This window comes from Telmatherina bonti, assembly GCF_933228915.1.
Source record: "Telmatherina bonti genome assembly, chromosome: 17".
NCBI lineage: Eukaryota > Metazoa > Chordata > Actinopteri > Atheriniformes > Telmatherinidae > Telmatherina > Telmatherina bonti.
In genome coordinates, this window is record NC_136615.1 from 37,767,578 (window position 1) to 37,792,794 (window position 25,217).

General features: G+C 45.5%; 1 protein-coding gene across 2 annotated transcripts; it reads right to left on the minus strand.

The window, feature by feature from the left end:
* Positions 1–3,363: 3,363 nt before the first annotated feature.
* LOC306768555 (leukemia inhibitory factor receptor-like) lies at positions 3,364–24,415 on the minus strand. Of its 2 annotated transcripts, XM_079256961.1 has the most exons (17): positions 24,166–24,415; positions 23,130–23,281; positions 22,496–22,637; positions 22,155–22,427; positions 21,963–22,083; positions 20,458–20,594; positions 20,240–20,385; positions 20,006–20,159; positions 19,878–19,936; positions 11,806–12,028; positions 9,013–9,192; positions 8,833–8,934; positions 8,596–8,754; positions 7,241–7,369; positions 7,054–7,147; positions 6,912–6,978; positions 3,364–4,265 (listed from the first exon to the last, which is right to left on the minus strand). In XM_079256961.1, exons 1-17 carry the CDS (start codon positions 24,371–24,373, stop codon positions 3,795–3,797), a joined length of 2,817 nt encoding a protein of 938 aa, XP_079113087.1. In that variant the 5' UTR covers positions 24,374–24,415; the 3' UTR covers positions 3,364–3,794. The 2 variants fall into 2 exon arrangements, with proteins under 2 accessions (XP_079113087.1, XP_079113086.1); XM_079256960.1 differs by having other exon boundaries at positions 8,833–9,192.
* Between the last annotated feature and the right edge of the window lie 802 nt (positions 24,416–25,217).

A 25,217-nucleotide genomic window follows, 5' to 3' on the forward strand; every position in this document is an offset into this window, starting at 1 on the left:
AATAATCTGCTGCAAATCTCCCCTGAAATCCTGCCACAGAGTGAGCACCCAAGTGGTCCACTGCCACCTACAAGACTGTGCCTTTAACGCTTCCGACTAGTCCTTCAACATAAACACCATGTTCCTCGAGAGTTGCAAGATCTTGAATGAGTGGATGAAGGACTTCTGCATAACCATGTTCCTTCACTGAATTTACCTTGCACAAAAGTGCAGGCTGAATGGCATGTAGGGATGATCGGTATTTGGAATCAAGGTTAGCAAGTACCCGATGCACAGCACATAACTTATGTTTTTTCCTGGATGTTCCAAGTGGATCAGCCACTTCAAAATCATCTATATACAGCCCAGGAGCAATCCTAAACTCTTCCACATTTAAAAGGGAATTTTCTTTGCAGTGAGAGGAATCTCTGAATGAGTGGCACACTTCAGATGGAAAAGTCTTTTCCTGGAGCACCTTATCCAAAACATCTTTATTGTTTAACAATGTCTGCAGCATTTTCAGCAGAGGAACATGTACAAATGAGCTGTTTCGGTCAAGGCAGAATTCAACTGGCATAACTACTGGAAAGTTGTGCTGTACGTAAGATGCTCTCCTGCTCGCTGTTGACAGGGATCCTCCTGTATTGGTGAACTTAAACATGACATTACTTTGTGTAACTGCATTTACAATGTCCTTTACTGTGGCATCATCTACATCACCGCAATATGGAGTTATAATTTTTTGGACTGCACATTGTATCAATGGCTTTGAACGTAAATGTATCTGATTTATCGGCTGTATGATTTCTTGGGCAGCAATTTCAGATATGTGCAAGATTGTCTGTATTTTCAAAAATAAAGCAGCAGGGTTGCGTTCTGGTTGAATTTCTGAGTCCTGTGTGTCACTTAAAGACTCGTCATCCTGACATTCAAAGTCATCCTGTGAAGAAACATGATCATCTTCCATCACCTTCTCTGGTTGTCCAATGTACTATTCCTGATTTAAAACATAGTGTCGTATTCTTACTGTGAACTCTACCTGTGAACATGCACGGAATCAACGTTACTATGAAAATCACAGCTTTCATATGGACACTGAAAAGTCTGCTTCAGTACAGGGCTCCCTGTCATCACACAACTGGCCCTGAAATGCAGCATGTGGGCTTGCCTTTTGTTCATTTTGTGATGCACAGTGCCACACAGATACATGCACTGTGAGTGCATTATGAGATTTGAATGTGAACAAACAGGTCATTATGTAGACAATAGTTGTTGTCGTTTAAAGCTTCCATGTTTCAGACGGCAGTGTTCCAACAACTGTCCTCTTTTGTCTGTTGAGAAGGTGCACTGTTTACAGGACCACTGCATCTGCAGTCGGTTGTATGACAAGGAAATCTTAAATGTGCATCTGACACCTCACTTCCCAGTTTCACAGCCTATCGGTCACAACAGTGGATATTGATGGTGCAGTCAGTTTGAGTTCTTCTGGGAAATAAAGAAAAAAATTTCTAATTGAAAAAGAAAGTTCCCTCCCATTTTAACAGACATTTACAAACAGCGAAACTCTACATGGGCAATAACCCACAAGACTTCACAGTACATGATTGTTCAGTCAATATTTCTACCTTATCATGCCACTTATCTTTGGTTTACTTTACAGATATTATATATTAACACCTATTTTTCTATTACTAGGATTTCTTTTTTTTTTATCCTTGCTGTATGTACTGGTTTGTTGTTTATGGCTGTCAATTTCCTTTTTCCCTTTATGTCTTCACTAAAAATCAAACAACAGAAGAATGGTTGCTTTTAGTTTTATTTTTTCATTTCTTTACTAATTGGCTATATGATAAAATATTGTTTTGTTTATTTGTCTTTAAATTAATGTCACAATATATATATATATATATATATATATATATATATCACGTATCTAAGGCGCAGTAGAGCTCAACGGTACGCGTTAGCCTAGCACTAGATTACCGACTGCATTAACAATAATTTTGCTTTGTGATGGTTCCTCACATTTTCTGTAAATACATTTTCATCTGTAAGATTATGATGGGAACTAAATGTTTCTGTCCAATCAGAGAACAGTGGCTTAAACTTCTAACCAATAACGTGTCACAAAACATGATGGACGCCTCTCGCTAGCAAACTGTTGAGATAGGCTCCAGCATCCCGCGACCCAGAAATGTACAAGTATAGAAAATGAATAAATTAATGAAAACTTGATGGACAACTAAATTAAACATAATGTGTTCTTACTAAGAAACTGACTATGAGATACCTTAGCTCATAAAATAAAAGTCCCTCTAAATAAAATGATTTAGGTTACATATTTTAAACATTGCATTATGGATACTTTGGGAGCATTTATGGAGACTAACAACTGTGAAAGTTACTCATTTATCTAAGTTATTACCATCACGTATGAAGTAAGAAAGAAAGAAACTTTTAAATGATTTGTTTGATAACTTACCTCCCTGTTCTTGACAAGATGAGATGGACTTTTTGGTGTGATGTTTACCTTTGTGGGCTGAGGAACTTCTTTGGGACTTATGTCTCTGGTGGACTTTCATAGCATGGTTTTGACGTTCATGGCAGAACATTCCTGTGTGTGTAAATCTTGTAAATTGATTGAAATTTGGTCTTTTGTTTTGTTTCTTTTGTTGTCTTACCCTGTTATTTGGGTTCTTGGAATACCCTGGGTTGGGTTATTCAGACCACCCTATTCCCTTCCTGGGAACAGCTGCATTGGCTGTGTATTGTGATTTCATATGTACTTTTGCAGTCTTTTTGCTTTTTTTCCTGTTCAGCTGTTCCCTTTACCCCAACAAACACCTAGCGTGGTGCTACACGCTTAATTGCATTGTATGGGCCCCCCAGGGGTATAAAATAAACTGCCTTTCTTTTGCATCCGTGTTGTCCGCCGTACTTTGTTGCACCAACCTTCCTAATGGGTGGTAACACATTGTGTTTTTTTTGTTTGGCTCACACCGTGACGTCGTTTTCCTCTTTGCAATCTGAGAGGTACCCGCACAAACACTTGTAATGTGGAGAAATTTGTGTGACAATCAATTTCTTGAAATAAGGTAACAGCTATTATCTGATGAAGCTTAATCAGATTATGATTTCTATACAATAGGCTACCTTGATAACTTCCAAAATGAAAATATAAAAGAAAAAAGGCAAAGTTTTATCACAGACCATTGTTTTTAAGCAGTAGCAACATGTTGCCTGTTTTGCAGCCTGCGACTCCAATCCAGCAACAGACTGAAACATGTAAACCACAGTCGTCTGTGTGTATGTCAGCTCATCAGACACATTTATTGACATTACATGATTTCTCACAATTATCAGACTTTAATGCTCCAAACAGGCTTATAAAAACTCTCCCATCTGGTTTACACAAAAATGAAAGCTAATAATATGTGACATTCCAAACAGACAAACAGCTTCACTGGCTTCCCCCTTGGGTCATACATTTAAAATTCTCTCCTCATATGTCCACCATGGAGTTTAAGGCCTTTATCCAAACCGCTTTCCTCCTCAGGTAAACTCTTTTCCATGAAGCGTCTCTTTAAATCCTCCTCAGACTAGCTGATGCTATCCATCTTGTCGTTTGTGTAACTAACAGATATTTTTGTTTTTGTTGCTGTAATTTCTCTGGACCTGGTTAGCTTCTTATTTTCCATTTCTGACAGCTACAACGTGTTAGCTAGCTTAAATCTGTGTTGTGTCATGCTGTAACTGGCAGGCTAATGGAAGGCCAGTGGAAGTGTAGCTTCATCATCATCATCATAGCTGCGCAGCTATGGCTTTGATGACGCCGGTAACAAAATGTACGTGGAGTCACAGGGCATCTGACCAACTGGACCAACTGGACCAACTGGATCCTCCTCTCTGAGGGTTGGACTGGCGTTCAGGTAACTCTGAGGCTGGTATTCATCGGAAACCATGGGGATCCCCTTCTGCAGATCCGGCTTGGAGCTGGGCTGCTGGTCAATGCCTTTAATCACCAGATTGTATGACAGGTTGGGAAACATGCCTGTACAGGAAGATGGTAACGCTGCTGGATGCGGGATGGCATTGTTGGGCAGGACAAGGGATGCTGGAAGGCACTCCTCGAGCCCACTGTAGGACTCAGCGGGAGTTTGTGAACAAGCCGAATACGTGTGCTCCTGGATAGCTTCTCCAGGTTTATAGAGCAGCTCGGGGGTGTCCAGACTTTCCTTACTGTGGTTGCTCAGCTCGCCGAGAAGAGCAGGATACCCGCGTACAACCTGGAAGATGAAAAACATCCCTTAATGAGAGATTGTTAAAAAATGGTTCAACTTAAAACTACAAATCATTTAAAAGATGTGACATTGTTAAGCTACCTTGTTGGGTGGCTAAAAGCTAATTGCTGTTAATCTGCTGGTTTCTCATCATGGATGGCGCTAACAAGCTTCAATTTCCAAACCAGTTCTGCTCTTATGTCTGTCTGATCCGAACACATATCTTATAAAAAAGCCTAGTTCTGATTTACAAACCTCCAACACGGCCAAGTGATGAAGATTTGACGAGCAGGTTTAGCTTTGCATTCACAATGAACTGGCCAACAGCAGCCTCACATCACAGGAACACAATCACAAGCTGATGGTCCATTTCTGCTCTCTCACACACATAAACGTCAATTTCAGACTTTGTCATAGGGGAGTCAGTGGCTCAGCATGTCGTCCCACAACCCAAAGGTTGGCAGTTTCCCCTCCGTTGTGAGCCGCTGTGGGTCAGCGTTGCTAAATGTGAATTTTCTGCGCCAATCTTCTATCGTTGTGCTCCAGCACACCTGTGGCTACACATCTAGTTTACCATCATCATAAATGAATTCATAAAGCACTTATTACTGGATTTTCTGCACCATAAAGTGCTCTGAAAAATTGACGGAGCATCTTTAAACCCAATGTGTGCGCTGAGTTCAAACATCTACTGTGAAAAATCAAGTGAAGTGTATTACATGGACTCGACTTTACTGATTCCAGCAGCAAAAAGGAAAAGTAGCACGCACATAAACAAAAATAACTAAATAAAAAATCCTCCTGTCCATTAACATACAGCAGATCAATCGTCCTGTTGTTTCTAGCTGCACAGTCTACAACTGGTTAAAAACAGCAAAGCAGAGTCCGAAGTCACATGGTTAAAGTCCCAGTGAGGACCGTGAGTGCCTCGGGGTGCTGCGTCTGCTCTGGGAGGGACGTAAACGCAGACGGTGATCACGTGACTGAACTCCCTCAGCAGATAGCGTGGCCGTAGGCTAACGGCCAGCAGTTCCAGGTCGCGGCAGCATGAGACTGTCGTTATGGACATATGTCCTGGCTAACACCAGCAGTTGTTGATATCCATGACGAGACCCCCATCTTTGTTTTTCCCACTTGCTTTATGTCTGTCAGCTCTCCCAGCAGAGAATCCCAGCAGTTCCCCGTTAGCATCCGGTGCTAGGTGGTTCAGCCACGTCTCTGTAAAGATGACCAAGCAGCTCTCCCCGTAGCTTCGCTGGTTGATCAATGCAGACAGCTTGTTAGGCAAGGAGTTCACATTCCCCATGATGACGGAGGGAATCGATGATTTGTAACACCTCTGATTTTCTGCTAGCTCAGCCTTTAGCTTAGCCCTAGCCTTGTAGCTTTGAGGTTGTCTCCTCTGCTCCGCCGGGATGGGGTGTTGTATCCCGGCTCGTCCCTTTGATCGCAGAGCCAGTAGTTCCTTCCATGAATAAGTGAGGAAACTGGCTCTTGGTTGCATTTTAAAGTTGAACACACCCAATATCTTTGCAATAATAGTAAAAGAAAATAGAACAATGAGGTTTAAAAGGGTTGAAAAGAGCTGAAAGTTGGAAAGCTACTGGAAAGGCAGCTGCCTCCACATCGCCATGGCAACAACAGATAAATTCATTTCATGGCAAACGAAGGTGGAGCTTTCCATCATTCCGGGTAGATTAACTAAAGAACTCCGACCACTGGACGTGGATGGAAACTGCGAAGTTGCGAGCGTCATGGGCGATGAGAGACGGCGAACACACCTTTGCGGAGGCAGGATTTGTGACAGATTGATAAAAAAAAAACATGTATTTTTAAAAACGTACCGTAGCTGAATAAAGTTCAACCAAACTCAGTTTTGCTTTAGTTTCTTTGTTTTAGCAAGCGACCGACAACGCGCTGCAACTTCTTTGGACCCAGAAATAGACTTTTTAACTGAGGCGAAGCCTGATAATCCAGTGGCCCTAAAAGTCCGGTACATCATAAGTCCTCTTACTTTTATGCATGTTTTACGATGCCATGGTTGTTAGTTTAACCATCAGGGTTGTGATGAGTTCAGAGTTCACATCTACGTTGCTAGCAGCTGTGGCTGTAAAGTCATACATCCCACTATAAAGATGTTTACAAGCATCCAAAAACAAGAGAGGAAGAAAAAAGGTTTGTTTTACTCTGTATTTGGCGCTGTCTGCGTCTTCTTCCGGTTTTATATTCCGGAGTTAAAGTTAACATTAATACTGTGTTCATCGACAACCCAGAGGAAAACAAGTTGATTCCACTGGAACGGTGCTCGTCATATCTGGCCTTCACACGGCGCTGAAGCTGGAGTCAGAGGAAGATCCAACCAACGCCACCGCTTTGCGTTTACGCCGCGGAGCATTCTGCTGCTTCACAACAAGCACACTCTCCCACAGCTCCCAGTTATCCCAGTTACCCCGTCTATCCTGACGTTCAGCGTCAGCAGGCAGGCGTCATCATGATGCTTCCTAATGAACCTGATTCTCCTGGAAAAGCGGAGCCACAAGGAAAAGCTGGTTCTGCTGAGGACTCCTTCATTCTGCTCTACAGGACGGCGTTTTCATGCTAATTTACATGGGAGGTCTGATCGTCCTTTCAGGCACGACTGATTGAACTCACTGGTGATGTCATCCATTGATCCGTCAGCAGCGGCTTCGGGAGGGGGGGGTATATCTTCTGTTTGATGCTGTCGGAGGGATGAACACATGAATTAGTTTCACGTGAAGAGCCAGATCTGATGAAGAACGATGCATCTGCTCACCATGCCCAGTGTCTGCAGCAGAGGATGATGAGGAAGAGGAGGACGCAACATACACCCCCCAGGGAAAAGATGATTGTCCTGATCAGTTTGTCCACTGTGGAGGAAAAACAGCTGAGAAGTGTGAGTGCAAGTCGTGTGATCACGCAGGACAACTGCAGTCAAGTGAAGCAGGAAGGAAGCAACCTACTCTGTGGGCTCAAGGTGCCGGAGATGGAGGTCTCCCCCCCCTCTCCGACCGCCGTCAGAGCCGCCACTGTGAAGACGTACGAATCTGGTTTCAGGTTTGAAGCTCGCAGACTGGTGGCCTCCGTTTGATCTGAAATCAAGAAGAATAAAACTAATCTTTACAGACACCATGGCAGCTAGATGGGAACATGATGGAGTTATGGCAGGTACATATTTACACCCTTTATGCAGGTTGTGTAATTCACTACTATTCAGGTCATTAGAGGACAGTTAGATTAGTTATTGTGTTAAATCTCCAGCAGGACCTCCTGCTGAGAGACGTGTTCCTCTGGGTGAAGCGGTTCCTCGTCCTGATAGTAGTCTATACATTCTGTCATCATGATCAATCAGAAATATAGTTAGACCCCTCAGTTTACTGTAAATCTGTAAAAACCAATCCAAACGTTCCGACCCAAGGAGAGGGAGGAGGGAGGGGAGGAGCCAAGACAAGGGAAGAGCAAGGCAAGGGGAGGAGCCAAGGCAGAGGAGGAGCCGAGGGCGGGGGAGTGGCTAAGGCAGGGGGAGGAGCCGAGGCAGGGCGCCAGCTCCTCATCATTATCTACCCCAGCTGTAACTGACATCTCTTCCTCAACTTCCTGTTTGTCCCGTTTTGTCGAGGCCTCCTTTTCCCGTCCCATCCCTCCTCCCAACCTTTCTCTCGTCTCTTTCTCGTCTTCCTTCCATCAACTTTTGTCTTTCTTTTTTTTCTATTCTTTTTCTTCTTTTGCTCTGTTGCCTCTGTTCCTCCCCCACTCCTTCCTTTTCTCCCATCATGTTTCTCCTTTCTATCCCGTATCTTTTTCTTTCAGGTACCTGGTCTCCTGAGGACCCGACATGGTCCTCCATCCCAGGTCTCCCTGACCAGCTCACTCCTTCGCCACCCCAGATCCTTCTCCTTCAACCTCTTTAAATCCCTTTCAGCAGACCCAGTTGCAAGGTGCTGCTTGCTTTACATGCAACACAAGCTGAGAAGATGAGACTTTCATCCCAGCCAGGTGGTACTGGGAGGGATGAAAGGGCTGGTCCTGATGGAGACGACGGTGCTAGAAGGTGGTCCTCATTAATTCTTGTTCATCAATCAAAATGATCTTCTGAACCGCTGTGACATTAGTTGATGTGGGTTTTGTGTTATAACATGTTATAATAAAGGTTATGAAGACCTGCAAAAACTTCATGCAGTTTTTAATTTCCAACATATAAAACATAATAAATAAAGAAATATAAACTCTCCAAAGACGATTCTAATGTGCTGTCATGGAAACCAGTCAGCATCCTGGTGGGAAGTGAGGTTCTAGGTCCGTCATGCTGTCCTCGTACCTGATCTTACACTGAGGACGACTTCGCCGTTGGCCTGGCAGTGCAGGACGTAGCCGTGGATGAAGGCGCTCTGCTGTTCCAGAGGAATGGGATCCCAGGAAATCACCACATCTGAGTCCTGCTGTTCATAGCGAAGCTTGAACAGGCGTCGCCTTATCCCTGAGGAAGTGGAACACACAAAATGCTTGTCAACAAACTGCTGCAGCAGCAGCATTTGGAGTGAATCTGCAGCGATACCTTTCTCTCTGGTGTAGCCCTCCATGAGGCTCAGCAGCTCTGCAGCTCCCTGCGTGCAGGCGTAAAGAGACAGCCAGTATCTCAACCCATCTCTGAGGTTTTCTGGGGAATGATGAGTTGAAACACCAGGAAACAGTTTCTCCACTTTCAAGTCACAGCTGTCCATGGGCAAAGACTTACTGGAAGTTATCCGGGTGCTTGTCTGGTTGGGAGGCAGTTTCATCCACTCCACAGGTCCCAGTGTAAGATCAGGATGCCAGTCCACAATGTAACCACAGCTCGCTGCGGGACTGGGCTGCCATGACAGATTAAACCCTCCATCCATGCCGGTGATCCAAGAGGCTCTCAGACTGCTTCTGTCTGAAAAGAAACGTGTGTTTTACCCTCGGCCTTGTCCCCTGAGCGCAGATTCCTTCTGATTCGGAACGTTTTGATGATATTCCGTATTTTAGATGGAGGGATCTTCAACGTCTGAAGACATTTTTAAGTTTGTGTTGCAATTTATAGATCCAGTTTGTCTCAAGTCTTCATTTTTTATTTGATCACATTCAAGATTGACTCAGCCTCCCGCCACGCTGACTGCAGACATGTTGGCTTCCTGTTTTACTGAAAGGTTGCTACCATCAGGAATCAGTTCTCTGAGCCTGACCAGCTCAGTCCACCACATCCAGCTAGTGGTGCCTCACTTTGCTCTTTCTGCCCTCTGAATGAGGACCAAGTCTCTAAACTTCTAGTCAACTCTAAAGCCACTAGCTGTCCTCTGGATCCGGTCCCTACCGACATCCTGCAGAGCATTTTACCTCCAATCAATCTGCAGTGACCCATATTATCATCTCCTCTCTGGAATCCGCTGTCTTTCCCTCTGTCTTCCAGCAAGCTCGGGTCACCCCGCTGCTGAAGAAACCCACACCATGACGACGTTGAACTAAATCCCCAGCCAGACTCTTTTCCTCTGTTGGAACGACCTGCGAACTCTGTCCGATCTGCAGAGTCCTGCTCTGCTTTTGAGAGCACGGATAAATTGATTCTCATATTTTAACTAGGGGACTATTGCAGGACTATGGAAGCATGAAAAGCAACCAGAAGAAGAAAGGACACATTTACACTGTTTCCATGTTTCCACACGTCTTCCTGCTACTATCTACCTGCTGTCCTCACTGCAGCACCTCCACCTCAGCTGCATCCCAAACGTCTTCCTGGCTTTATTCCAGCCATAGAGGATCATTATTTTCCTGCTTTTCTCATCACTTGTTGATCTTTGGCTGCTCCTGATTGGACATTACCGTCAGTTTAAGCTCTCTGATTGGTGGAAAGTCTGACAGGAAGTGTCTTCATCATCATGTCCAGGTGAAAATAGAGGTCTCTTAGCAACATGGTAGTGATGGTGATGAAGATGTGATAAATAATGGTGGATTTACCATCTAGAGTCTCTGAATAAACACTACATGTTGTGTCTGGATTGTAAACCTCCTGGATGGATAGAAACGCTGGAAAACCTCCGTAGACCTGCTGGAGGGTCACATGACCGGCTGGAGGGTCACATGACTGGCTAGAGGGTCACATGACTGGCTGGAGGGTCACATGACCGGCTAGAGGGTCACATGACCGGCTGGAGGGTCACATGACCGGCTGGAGGGTCACATGACCGGCTAGAGGGTCACATGACCGGCTGGAGGGTCACATGACCGGCTGGAGGGTCACATGACCGGCTGGAGGGTCACATGACCGGCTGGAGGGTCACATGACCGGCTGGAGGGTCACATGACCGGCTGGAGGGTCACATGACCGGCTAGAGGGTCACATGACCGGCTGGAGGGTCACATGACCGGCTGGAGGGTCACATGACCGGCTGGAGGGTCACATGACCGGCTGGAGGGTCACATGACCGGCTGGAGGGTCACATGACCGGCTGGAGGGTCACATGACCGGCTGGAGGGTCACATGACCGGCTAGAGGGTCACGTGACCGGCTGGAGGGTCACGTGACCGGCTGGAGGGTCACGTGACCGGCTGGAGGGTCACGTGACCGGCTGGAGGGTCACGTGACCGGCTGGAGGGTCACGTGACCGGCTAGAGGGTCACGTGACCGGCTGGAGGGTCACGTGACCGGCTAGAGGGTCACGTGACCGGCTGGAGGGTCACGTGACCGGCTGGAGGGTCACGTGACCGGCTGGAGGGTCACGTGACCGGCTGGAGGGTCACGTGACCGGCTGGAGGGTCACGTGACCGGCTGGAGGGTCACGTGACCGGCTGGAGGGTCACGTGACCGGCTGGAGGGTCACGTGACCGGCTAGAGGGTCACGTGACCGGCTGGAGGGTCACGTGACCGGCTGGAGGGTCACGTGACCGGCTGGAGGGTCACGTGACCGGCTGGAGGGTCACGTGACCGGCTGGAGGGTCACGTGACCGGCTGGAGGGTCACGTGACCGGCTGGAGGGTCACGTGACCGGCTGGAGGGTCACGTGACCGGCTGGAGGGTCACGTGACCGGCTGGAGGGTCACGTGACCGGCTGGAGGGTCACGTGACCGGCTGGAGGGTCACGTGACCGGCTGGAGGGTCACGTGACCGGCTGGAGGGTCACGTGACCGGCTGGAGGGTCACATGACCGGCTGGAGGGTCACATGACCGGCTGGAGGGTCACATGACCGGCTGGAGGGTCACATGACCGGCTGGAGGGTCACATGACCATCCCGGTTACACACTGCTGGTCCTGATAGTAGAAGAAGTAGACTTCATAAAGATACGCTAGAAGTTCAAGAGTTAAAGAGAAAAACAAACACATGAAGTAAGAAGTGAGGCGTCCTGATGAAGGAAAACCACCAGCTGTGCTGACCGGGGTGTTATCCGCTGTGAATCACATGACGGCTTCTCCCAGTGAGAAACCCTCAAAGAATTTCCTGAACAACTTCCTGATAAACCCACTGGTCAGCAGATATCTAAAACCGGAAGGAACCAGTGTGGGGAACATCATACCTGAATCTTCTTTGGGGATGACGATGGACGACGGGGCTGATTTGCCGTGCTTGTTCCTGGCTGTTACCATGACAACGTGCTCTTCCCTGGGGTCCAAAGGGAGAGTATGGTTGTGTTCGCTTTGAGTCACGTTAACTTGGTATGGTGGATCAGTCGTATTCCTCTTTGACCAGGTCACTTCATATTGGATGATGTCTCCATGGCTCTGGTTGGCCAGTGGTTTCTGCAGAACGTAAAAACAATACTTTCCTCATCAAAACTTCACCAGGGTACAAAACATTGCACTTAAGCTCTAAAATGTGATATCATAATAAATGTCCTGTGGTGAAACTCATACGCAGATGTTTCAGGTTGTCATGTTATGGATAGAAGCCGCTTTTACTCTCCAGTGCAGGGCGTCAAACCCAAATTCACAGAGGGCCAAAATTAAAACGAGGAACAAACTTTTTCTTATTCAGAAAGTGACGGCTATGATTTGTGGTTCTCTTATCATTGAGATACAGTACTGTATTAAAGGTTTTCATATATTAAATAATAGTTAGGCTTATTTTTGCTGAAAAACCCCAGAACCCAGAACAGGTTTAAAAACCTGAAATGAATATCAGGCCTCGTTATCTGGAACTTTATATTCATCTGAATTGTAACCTAAATCTTTTCATCACAGGCCATTGAGGCCAACACATATAAAAAAAAAAAGATCTCTTCCAACTTTGAACAGACCATGCCTTCAGTAACTAACATATCTGTCCAGTTTAGTTTGTTTCCATCGACTCTGATGATGCTCATGGGTCCAGTCCAGATACGTGGCGTCGCTTTCTACATGCAAGTCCATCAGTTAGTGGAGTCCGGCTCTGAGCTGAGGAGGTCCTCAGGACTGGATGAAGGTGTTCATCAGTGAGACTCCTGTGTTTTGTTCATCTTCGTTAAAGAAAACAGTCTCTCACACAGATATGTGCTGCAGAACATGAAGAGCATTTGCTCAGCTTGGGCTGGAGTCGCGCAGCGTGTCGGGAGGTAAGGTGGAAGTTACGCAGCACCGACAGAGTCATACTATGACTTGAGCGTGTCATCACACTGTAGCTCAATAAGCTCCATTTGGAGGCTGGTTGGTGCGCTTTTCACGTCAACAGCAAACTGGTCGCTAAAAAGTTTAAATCTACATTTTTTGGCTTGAAGTCGGCAGATTGTCGGGTAAATTCAGCGCTAAGTAGATGGAGGTTTTCAGCAAACTGTGCAGAAGGCAACACGGCGGTAGAGGTCTGCTCTCTCATGACTCGGCAGCACAAACGATGAGCCAGGTTTCCTCGCTGCAACGGACTCTCCCACAAGCACAACTTGGTTCTAAAAGCCCTCACGGCGTTGTCATAGTGATGACGTGCACGCACCCTGAAGATGCAGATTGAGCGCGTCGAGGTGTGTGGGGGGGTATGTAATCTATGATATGTAATCTAATTTACATATGAGTCTGAGAACACACACTCATACCACAACAGGCACATCGGGGGGCAACTTGGGGTTCAGTGTCTTGCTGAAGGACACTTCGGCACATCAGGAGAAGCCTGGAATCAATTTCCCACCTTTCCTGTTAAAAGATGACTGCTCTTCCTCCTGAGCTACAGCCGCCCTGTTCAGTACATAAAGTTTATTTCTACACACAGAGCAAATTGCTACTTCTTGGAGAATATCAAATCAACTAGATGAAGGTAGGTGCAGTGACCTTAAGCAGCTTTTGACACAGGGAACCATCGGACACTTTTGGTAAAACTATCAGTTGTTAACTTTTCATCACATCGTTGGATGGATGAGCATTTACCTAGCTTGCAATGGAGTACTCCCAGGGTCCTATTGGGACCAATCTTGTTTAGTTTTTACAACAATGATTAGCTGTCAGTATGTCAACATTCAGTACATGTATGCAGATGATAAAGTTCTTTATGTGCACGCTGAAAATGAACAAGCTGATGTGGGAATGTAGGGGACTGACACAACAATGAGCACTCTGAGCGCGCCACAGTATTCAGTGCTGTGTCGGCTGTTGCTTACTGTCCCCTCATTTCTGTTTCTAACAGGTAAATATTCACAACGAATGCATGCATGTATTCGTTTAGGATAGGAAATAAGTCCAAAGAGTGGGAAAGATGGCCGATTATTCCCTGGATGTGTAGAGTGAACAGAGTCCAGCTTCGTGTTAGCTTAGCTGATATCTTCAAGCTAACTCTGTCAGTGTTATCGGGACTAAAGTTTAGATGTGAGTACTTGTAATGTGTATGCAGTTACCTGTAACAAAATAGAATCTGTAAATAACAGGAGGTATATCGTTTGTTGTTAGAAAGGAGTTAGTAGTGTTTTGTGTAAACTTAAAAAGACAGTATTCAGTGCTGTGTCGGCTGTTGAAAATGGTGGATCATTATACTTACTGTCCCCTCATTTCTGTTTCTAACAGCCGATCATAATAAAACTCGCAAAGACCACACACGGACTCATTATTCAAGTGTGCAACAAAATTTGGTGGCCCGTGCAGGGATCAGCGTGGCTTTCATGAAGACAAGCTAAACCTCTGTTATCACATCAGCAATGGAACTGGAGCAACTGCAGGACCAGCTCAGTGAGATCCTTGTGCAGTTAAAAGGGGACTGGTTGCATGAGGTATGTTTACATGCAAAGATTCCTGCTGAAAATCAGACTAGAAAGCACACACTGGTCAGACTAATAAGTGAAAGCGCAGAGAAAGATGAAGAGGAAGAAGTGGCTCGTGAATTCCTCATCAGGCTAATATCATAAGCAGAAGTAAAGGAAAATGAGATATCACAAGTGGTTGAGAACAGTACTGAAAAAGATGCTGCAGAGCTAGCAAGATTGAGAGAGCAATATGCAGCGTTGCAGTTAAGCTTTCAAGCCTCAACTAAGAAACTGGAGAAGGAAATGGCTAAATTAGCAAATAAAGTGATGAAACACCTGTCAACACAACCTCTGCTGTTAACCCACCAGAAGTCACCATAAGAAGGGAGTTTAAAATGAATGGACAGATTGGAGAGAGAGGTCAGAGAGACAAGCTCTCGTATTCTAACCTGATGCATCAGATTGACATGGGACTGAAAAAGAAACACAGTGAAGTGGAAATCATTGAAGCTGTGGTTAGAGCTGTCAGTCCAGGGTTGCCCCTTCGTGACATGCTTGAGATAAAAACAGATCTCACTCTGCGCACCATATTAAAGGGACATTACAAGGAGGATAGCTCCACTGACTTGTATCATCGCCTGATAAACATTACACAGGATGATGGGGAACAGAACTTCCTATTTCAGGCAATAGAACTAAAAGAAAGATTGTTGGCTGCATCCAGATAACCTGGCACAGATGAGCATTACAGTCCTGAGCTTATTCAAAGGAAGTTTCTGAGAGCTGTGGGGCTTTTGAACGATAATGTAAAACATCAGCTAAAAAACTTTCTGGATGATCCAACAGTAACTGATGATATTCTAATAGCAAAAACAAATGAAGCGGCCAGCATAGAATGGGAGAGGCAACAAAAGTTTAGGAGGAGCAGTAAGGACCTGAAAGTCAGGGAAGTGAGAGCGGAAGCACAGTCAACTCCTGAAGTGACAACTGGAACAATTAGGAGACAAGAACGACCATCTTCTTCAGGCATGAAAGTTAAAACTATGGAAACTCAACCACCAGCCTCTCAGGCTGAAGCTGAGCTCCTGGATGCCATCAGACAATTGAAAGGTGAAATGCAAGAGATAAAAAAAACTTGTTAATGACACATCCAGACCTTCTTTCAAGCAAAGGCAAAGTAGGAAGCGGGGCTGTAAAAACTGTCAAGATAACGATACAGGAGAAATGTGCGACCATTGCTTCAAATGTGGACAAAGCGGTCATCTGTCTCGAGGATGCAGAGGCAGAAAGAACTCGTCAGAGAGCCATGGAGGTGTGGGTATGTCTGTCAGCACAGTAACATCAGTACCAACATTAGCTGAAAACAAAAATGAGAGTCAGTCAACCAGAAGTGTTCACAAGCTAACCACTGAGAGCATACACCACTTAGAGGCAAAAATGAGGGAGAAAACTACAGATGCAGTACCCAGTATAAATGAGAGGGTCCAGGTCAACCTCCTCTGCCCAACGCAAAGAAATCAACTGCTCAGCCTGATAGGAAAAAAGTGTACTATCACCTGCCTGCTGGATGGGGTGGAAACCAAGGCACTGTGGGACGCGGGCTCACAGTAATATTCCCCATGCCACTGTCAGAAGCCTCACTGAAATTATTGGGCCTGGAATATTAGATGGGAGAGCAGTGAACAAGACGCCAATCCCTTTTATTGGGTGGGTTGAAGTCAAGTTCAAGTTGCCTTCAGCTAATCCCACACACCTAGAGCTCTTAGTGCCTGTTCTGGTGGCTGAAGAAGACGGAGTGGGGGAAGAACCGATCACTGGGTTTAATGTCATTGAATATCTGTTAAAGATGAGGATGGACCCTCCATCCATTGTCACAGAGGCTGCCAGCACAGCATTTTCCATTGAATGTAAGAAAGCAGAAGTATTCCTGAAAGTTATGAGAAATGTGAATAATGTACAAGGCAATGGCACTGTGAAAGCAGGGAAAGAAAACACCGTCATGCCAGCTGGACAAATGAGGGTGGTCAAATGCAGTGTGAGAACAGGCCTGCTCATGGATCAACATGAAGTCCTGTTTGAACCTGTTTCACCCTCACTATTGCCAGAAGGGTTAGAAGGGTCAAAGAAGAAGTAGTGTGTCTGCAACGAGGTCCCTGGTCCCGCCTCACAATCCCGGTCTCTAATGATACTGCTCATTACATCAGAGTTCCCCCCAAAACTGTATTAGGACAGACCCAACCAGTGAAGACTGTATATCCAGCATTCACTGAATCACCAGAAATGGCCCAAACTGAGATATTTGTGAAAAGCAAATCAATCCATGTTAGGGAATGGAGAAAGTGGAACAGATAACAAAAGAGAAGTTGAAATAGACAGTGCTTGGGATCCTCCAGTTCCCATCAGTCATCTGCCCCCAGCACAGCAACAAAAGGTGAAACAACTGCTGCGAGAGGAGTGTGCGGCCTTCTCCCCAGATGATTATGATGTAGGAACCATCCCCTCACTGCAACTCAAAATCCGACTGAGCGACCCAACACCAGTAACAAGGACATACATCTCCATTCCCAAACCACTCCACAAAGAGGTAAAAGAATATTTAGAGGATCTGTTAAACAGGGGCTGGATAGTGAAGTCGAAGTCCTCCTATTCTAGTCCTATTGTGTGTGCGCGGAAAAAAGATGGTGGCCTTCGTCTCTGTTGTGATTACAGAGAGTTGAACAGGAAGTCTCTGCCAGATCGTCATCCGATTCCCCGCATACAGGACATGTTGAACAGCCTGATGGGGAGAGCCTGGTTCTCAGTCCTCGATCAAGGAAAGGCCTATCACCATGGCTTCCTGGAAGAATCGAGTCGCCCACTGACTGCATTTATTACACCCTGGGGCCGGTACGAATGGGTGAGAATCCCTTTTGGGTTATAATCAGCCCCTGCAGAATTTCAGAGGTCAATGGAGGAGTGCTTGGCGGGACTGCGGGATGAGGTATGTTTGCCTTATCTGGATGACAACCTGGTTCACTCTAAGTCATTTGAGGACCATCTGAATCACCTGCGAAGCGTATTACAATGTTATCAGAAACATGGTGTAAAGCTAACACCAAGAAAATGTGACAACTTCAAGAATCAAGTAAGATTTCTTGGAAGGCTGGTTACAAGAGATGGATAGACAATGGACCCTGCAGACATTGCTCCTGTACAGGCTTTGAGGGAGAAGACCCCCTCTACAGTGGGAGAACTAAGAACACTACTGGGGTTTATCTCATACTATCGCAGTTACATCCCAAACTTCTCTTGCATAGCGAAGCCCCTCTACGACCTTCTTTCTTTAAAACCAGCAGAGGGGGGCAAACAGAAACAAAAAAAGCCGAGCAAGGGGAAACCACAACATGGCAGTGGAGGACAGGCGCCATCGTTTCAACCAATCACATGGTCAGCGAAACATCAGGAGGTGCTCTGTCAGTTATTGGACTTTCTGTTACAACCACCCATCATGGGATATCCAGACTTTGAACAGGCCTTTATTCTGCACTGTGAGGCTTCACAAGAGGGGCTCGTGGCTGTGCTTTATCAGCGGCAACAGGGGAAACTGGCAGTGATAGCATATGGATCCAGGACTCTGACAACCCCTGAAAAGAACTATCGTCTTCATTCAGAAAAGCTGGAGTTCCTGGCTCTTAAGTGGGCCATATGTGAGAGATGTAGAGATTATCTCTATCATGCACCACCATTCACTGTCTATACTGACAATAACCCCCTCACATATGTGCTCTCCACAGCTAAGCTAAATGCAACTTCTCATCGCTGGGTCGCTGAACTGGCTGATTTCCAGTTCTCAATAAAATATCGCCCTGGGAGCACTAACAGGGATGCAGATGGACTCTCACGCATGCCTCTAAACATGGAACCATACATGCAGGCCTGCACACAAACAGTACACCCAGAAGTGATGCGCAGTGTGGTTCAAGCAGTTGCTGTTCAGTCTCAAGAGTGGGTGCCCTGGTTGTGTCCTGCAACAATAAGCACTTTGGGTGCAGAAGAGCAAAGTACAGTGATGGCATCAATGGGTGAGATCTCAAAAGTAGCCCTCAGAGAGGCTCAAAAGGATGATCCGGTGATAGGTGAAGTTTTGAAATTTATGAGAACAAAGAAATGGCCGAAAGGTGGCAAGTGGGGTGAAAACAGAGAGACATGTGCTCTAATGAGACAGAAACAAAGACTGTACATTGATGAAGATGGATTACTCCATCGCAAAACAGCCAGTCGATCCCAACCCCTCCTACCAAAGAAATATCATCAGCTGGTTAATAAGGAACTTCATGAGGAGATGGGTCATCTTGGAGTTGAACGAGTGATAAACCTCATCAGGGATCGCTTTTATTGGCCTCACATGCAAAATAATGTGGAACGTTATATCACTCAAGTCTGCAGCTGTGTGAAACGTAAGCGACCTAACAGACCATCAAGAGCCCCACTTACCAACATCATCACTACGTACCCTTTCGAGATGGTCTCCATTGATTTCCTTCATTTAGAGAAATGTAAGGGAGGATATGAGTACATCCTTGTTGTGATGGACCATTTTACAAGATTCGCTCAGGCTTACCCCTGCAGAAACAAAACAGCAAAAACAGCAGCGGAAAAGATATTTGGAGATTTTGTACTGAGATTTGGATTCCCGACAAAGCTCCATCATGACCAGGGGAAAGAATTCAAAAACAAACTGTTTTCAAAGCTGGAGGAATAAAGTGGTGTCAAAGGATCACGGACAACGCCATATCACCCACAGGGCAATGGCCAGGTTGAAAGGTTCCACAGGACACTGCTAGCACTGCTAAGAAACCTACCAGAAACAAGAAAAACTGACTGGCAGTCTTCGCTAGCAAAAGTCGTCCATGCATATAACTGCACACGCAGCGAAACTACTGGTTACGCTCCATATTTCCTGTTATTTGGTCGTCAGCCTCGGCTCCCCATTGACCTCATGTTTGGCCTCTAGGCAAAAGATCAAACTCTGTCTCACCAAGCCTTTGCAGAGAAATGGAGGGCAAGAATGAGTGAAGCCTATCAGCTTGCAACCAGAACAGTCAGCGAGGGGGCAGTGAGAGGAAAAGCTCATTATGACAAGAAAACACATGGCGTAGATCTGAATCCAGGATGCAGAGTACTTGTACGGAATCTGAATGAGAAAGGAGGTCCAGGAACTTCAGTTCCTTGCAACAAACCAGCACTAAATAAGACAATATTGTGGGATTTATTTTTTTTCCATGTATTTTAACAAAAAGACTATTGTGGGAAGGAAAGGGAATAAAAAAAAACCGCACTGCCTGTAGCTCTACCTGGCAACATCTGTGTCTAAGTGAACTCACAGCAGTCTGACCAGCACTTATCAATGGTTTGCCATAGTAACATGTACGGTCATGTGACAGGAAACAGCCTGATCTGGCCATGTGACTCACCTTCCAAATCACTGTGCTGTTTCCCTTCATGTGCATCCACACATCTGGAGCATCTGGAACTGCAGAAAAAGACCCAAGTTAACAGCACCATTAACAGTTGTTAATGCATGTTTGCGTGGAACTCATACCATCCCCCTCTGTGTGGAAGGTGACGCTCTCACTCCAGTCTCCCCACTTCCAGAAGTCTTGAGCTGGCGCACATCGGACCTGCACCTTGTATTCCCAGTTTGGTATCAAGTTATGCAGCGCTGTAGCATTCAGACCGACTCCGGAGTCCACCGTCTGGGAGGATATGAGGAAAAATGACAGTTCAGCGAAAACTTAACTAAATAATACATCATCTTAATATTCAATCTACTTACAATGGTGCTTGTGATGCTGTGGCTAACGTTCGCTTGGCATGTTAGATTGAGATGTTGGTACCGGCGGGCTGTCCATGTCCACTCCAGAACCGCGTGTCGGGCTGAAACAATGGAAGCTGAAACTCCATCTGGACCCAACATGTGAACTGGAAATACAGAATCAGACAGTCAGATCAGTTGACTGAGAAATCTCAACATCTTGTCAGAGAAGGTTTTACCTCTTTTCATCAGGTCGCCGCTGTCATGGAGCACCAACTTTCCTAATTTATTCTGTGCTGTTAAGACCCAGTTTTCCTCACCGGCCTTCACCGGCTTCTTTAGAGAGCATCTTCCCTCATGTCCATGTTCACATGTGCTGTAAGACAAGCATGTAACCTGGTTTAAATCTGTCCTACAGCAGGACGAGGACGCTCTGCAGGACTATGTTCTGCTCAGAAAAGACCAGTCTTCAACTTCTTTCACTTTCATGTCTTCAGTCTTCTGCTTGACCTCTTTACAAGTTGTCAACTTGTTTTAGGCTGCTGGCGACACGTCTCCATCCATATCATGGCATCCCTTTCAGGGTGACACATGTACACACAGGAAAGCCTGACTGCGTTCAGGACATGTTTGGTTACTGTCCTTCCACTGGCATGCTTAAATAAAGCAGGTGAACAAACGGAATATCGTTCCTATTTAGACAGGAGGCAGCGTGTCCTGTGCACAACGTGCCACATTGACATGAACACTAGAAGATCTCATGCAAAGAAGAGCATGAATATGAGATCGGAGGTAAACATAATGGTGGTTAGCTGGTAAAAGGACTTTGTACTTTGTGCTTTTCTAGTTATCTTGACAACTCAAAGTGCTTTAGCACTGCATGTCACATTCACACACACACACACACACATACACACATACACACACACACACACACACACACTCATACGGCACTTCTATATTTTATATATTAAGTTCTATACCAAGCTTCATCATCCATAACCTGATGGACCGATCGGGAAGCAATAAGGGGCAGTGACGAGGGCAGTCAGTCGCATTACTAACGCAAATCATGGTACAGACATTCCTCGCCTAACTCGTCTCGTTCTAGCTTGGAGAATTCCACCAGCAGGCGAAATGGAAAACTTAGACCAGATAGAGATGATGAGATAGATGAAACAAGGACCATAACCAGCCATAACCTGGCACGCCAGACTGGAGGGCTCTATATGTACTATCCAGAGCGACTCAGTCTGGAGTCCCTCCCCTTCACCAGATTTGCATCGGTTGGAAACAAACCGGCCACTCTGATTGGTTGATCTGAGGAGACTCTTGCCTTGCGTCACCACGCATTCTACAAAACATTCAAGATGGCGCACGGACGTAGTGGGAGTTTGTTTCCTCTACGATTTCTACGATTAGGTTAAAAAAGCAACAGGTTTTTGGCCAGAAACGCCATGTAGCCTCAGGTTTTTACAACAAAACGACTCGGGTCGTTTATGTCTTCTGATCTGCACGCCATGTTTACTTTCTTCTGTTGCCTTCGCTCCACTGAACACTTCCAGACATTGTAGGCTGCCGCTTTGCTGACCAAGTAAACGATGGGCACAAACAATGCTTCAAATAAATGTGAACAATATGAATCAGCTGCTTCGTAAAAAGCTGATACACCTTAAAAGATGTAATCCTGGGCCTCAGGCTTGGAGGACCCTGTGATCCTTCCTGTGGGTCAGTCATGCTGTACCTTCCCAGTAGCTGATAGGTGGTTGGGTTTTGCCTTGAGACCACGCTTCCTACAGTCCAGTAACATTGGGCTGATTCCAGATCTCGTGTTTCACACTGAAGATTTCTGTCTTGAGGTGGACCTGAAACACAAGAGTATAAATTACAGGAGGCTTTCATGCAGCTGGACCGTTCAGAAGTGAGCGATACCTACGGCCAATGTGAGTGCAAGTCCCGGCTAATGCGTTGTTTGTTTCACACAGAACATCGATGAAGCTTTTTGTTGTCTGGTGGAAGTGGACCCTCAGGGCATATGTCCGGTTCCTGATCTCGCTTGTCTTCGCGCTACTCCTGCTAGCTGTGTTGTAACCACTCAGGTACATTTTCTCAAAGCTTTTTCCAGGTGCCACAACACAGCAGAAGGTCACGATGCTGCCCACTTCAAAGAATGTGTCTTTTGGATAAATCTCTGTTCCGTTGGATTGGCCTGTAAGAATACAGCGATGATGAACAGGATGTCGAAAGCTGACAGAAGTCAGATTTATTCATACTGACCTGGAAAATTACACAGACTGGCATAACTGGTGGGTCGGGAAATCAGTCGGACTGAATGCTCAGTGTCCTTTAATGCCAAATGGGAAGTCCAGTTCCAGGAATGAGTTGATCCGATCTGGTCGGATGTCACAGCAACTGTGTCCTAAAACATTTGGATGTAAATGAATGTAAATAAAACCAGAATACAAACAAAAAATACACCAGATGATGAAACTGAGACTCTTTCCATTGCGGAAATCTGCAAGGTCTTCCCTGAAGAGATGTCTGGATGGGAGCAGATGTTGCTCTGAAACCTCCCTGTGATTTTCAGCACTGATAGAGCTTCACAGACGTGGAATTTGCGTACAGAGATTCCTTCTGATTCTCTGACTCCTCTGATGATATTCTACGCTGTGGACGGTGGTTCTATAATCTTTCTGAACGTTTACATCCAGTTTTCTCAGACTGGTGAAGCTCTGTCTGTCTCTATGTTGCGTTCTGACCTCCATCAGATTCTTCCATCAGATGATAAAACCTCTCAGTTTCATCATCTGACATGATGTTTATCTTCTACTGGGAAGAAAGTATGAGTTTAATTCAGTCATGGAATGGTGTATTTAGGATGAAAGTTTTATGTTTCTAGCATTGAACATACATTATGTACGAGCTTGTCGGCTATGAAGACGCTCAGCTCATAGATTAGCGGCTCCGTCAGAGCAGAGCACGAAGGGTCATCTTCCCAGGTTAACAGCAACATCTGGCCAGAGACGTTCAGAATCCGGTTCTGGTGTCTGCAATACAAAACATCTGGAGGCACAGGACAATAAAAGTTTCCAACATTACAAATCCATTATTTTATCTACGAGACTTTATCAACCTCACAGTCTTTTATCACATTTCTAAAATCTAATAATTCATGTGTAATGGTCAGGTGACCTGTCCAGGTGCAGCGCCTCGCGCCTGACGGCTGCTGGGACAGAGCCCGCCCTCCCAGCATGGACCCCAGCAGGAAAAAGGTGAGTGAATGAATGAATCACTTTCATACTATTTATATATTTCAATATCATTTATTTTAATCCTATTTAAATATTTCATATATTTTATTTTGTATTAATTAACAGTTAACTGTAAGTTTTTGTTTTTGCATTGATTTATTTCTAATACAATGTGAAAATAAACAGGCATTAAGGGGTTAACTCTGCGCTGAAACCTTCGGGAATTGATCTGATTTGATGATTAATGACTTCGGTAGAAAAACCCGGATGGCTGCTCGCCACGCATCAGCATTTAAGTTTCTGTTGTGAGCTAAATAAAAGCTGCTTAAATAAATAATCAGTATTTACACTAAGTTAATATTCCAGGTCTGCGATGGACGGGCGAGATGTCCAGGGTGCTGGGATAGGCTCCAGCTCCTTCATCGGACTGAGCAGTGAGGACTGTTTCAGGCTGAAATGAAGGAAAATGAACAACCTCACATCTAAAGTTGGCCGATGACCAGAAGTATTTCTGGAATTCCAGATAAGAGGAAGAGGAGGACGGTCCTTCGTCCTCCTCCACCCCAGTAACTCTTTCTTCTGATGGTTAATCCGGTTTAACGCAGGAAGGAAAAGGATGTTAGGATCTGAGATCAGGAAGAGTTTTCCAGACCAGGTCCTGCTTGGTGTAGAGGAGACAAAGACAGCAGGACTCACCGCGTTCCTGTCCGTGTCCGTCCCGCTTGCTCTCACAGAGCAGCAGAAGCAGCGACATCCACCAGATCTTCATCCTCTTCCTGGCAGTCACAGCTGCTTGCAGCTGCAGAAGGAGCTTCGTGTTTTGGGTGGTGTGCTCATGTGAAGGCTTACAGACAGTCTGCGTGTCGGGTTTCTGAACCCTCCCTCCCGCTGTTGTGAAATCCATGAGGACCTGCAGGGAACTGGGCTGCTGCTTTCTGGTAACTGTGAGTCACTGCGGCCTGATCAGACGTGTACTTAGCGTGTGGAAGCCTGGAACTGACTCTCAACACGACCCGTAAATCAGGCAGTGTGTTTGTTTTAGGCTGAGCAGCAAGTTGGGACGAGAAATCCTCCATGAGACAAAATTCTGGGACAGAAAAGATCTGAAAGTGGAACCCAGAAGTAGAACAGACAGAGTCTGGTCCGGTTCAGGGTCATCCTGAATGAGCTGAAGGTTATTCCATCTTCCTCCAGGATTCCTGAGGAACGGGAGGTTCAGGGAACAGGAGACACTCCAGACCTGCACCGCATGGTCGGATCCTCCATCATCAGTACCAGACGGTGGAGAAAGATGAATAAAATAAAAGTCACCTCAAGATAACACGATCATTTTTACAAAATAAAGTTTCTCTTGTTGGCTCAAGACAAATCTTCATGAATAATTAGTTTTTATTTGACATGATAGGCTTCGTATGAGAACATGATCATTTATCCGGTTACACCAGGATAAAGATCATTTTCCTCAGAACAGTTTCTCCAGAACAAGGTTGGTTTTTGCAGGACAAAGGAATAATTTAATAACTTCTCGTCTTCCTGGAATAAAGAGGATGGATTGAGAAATAATGTGTATAATTTATGATCTTTATGTGACGATAAAAAGCAGCGTTTGATTGATAATCATGTTTTTTTGTAATAAACAGGATGGTTTACAGTGGAAAACAGGACGACGACATCCTGAGATGAAGAAGCTCGTTTTGACGAGACGACAGAATTATTTCATGATGACATGAGTCGCATTTACACAAGAT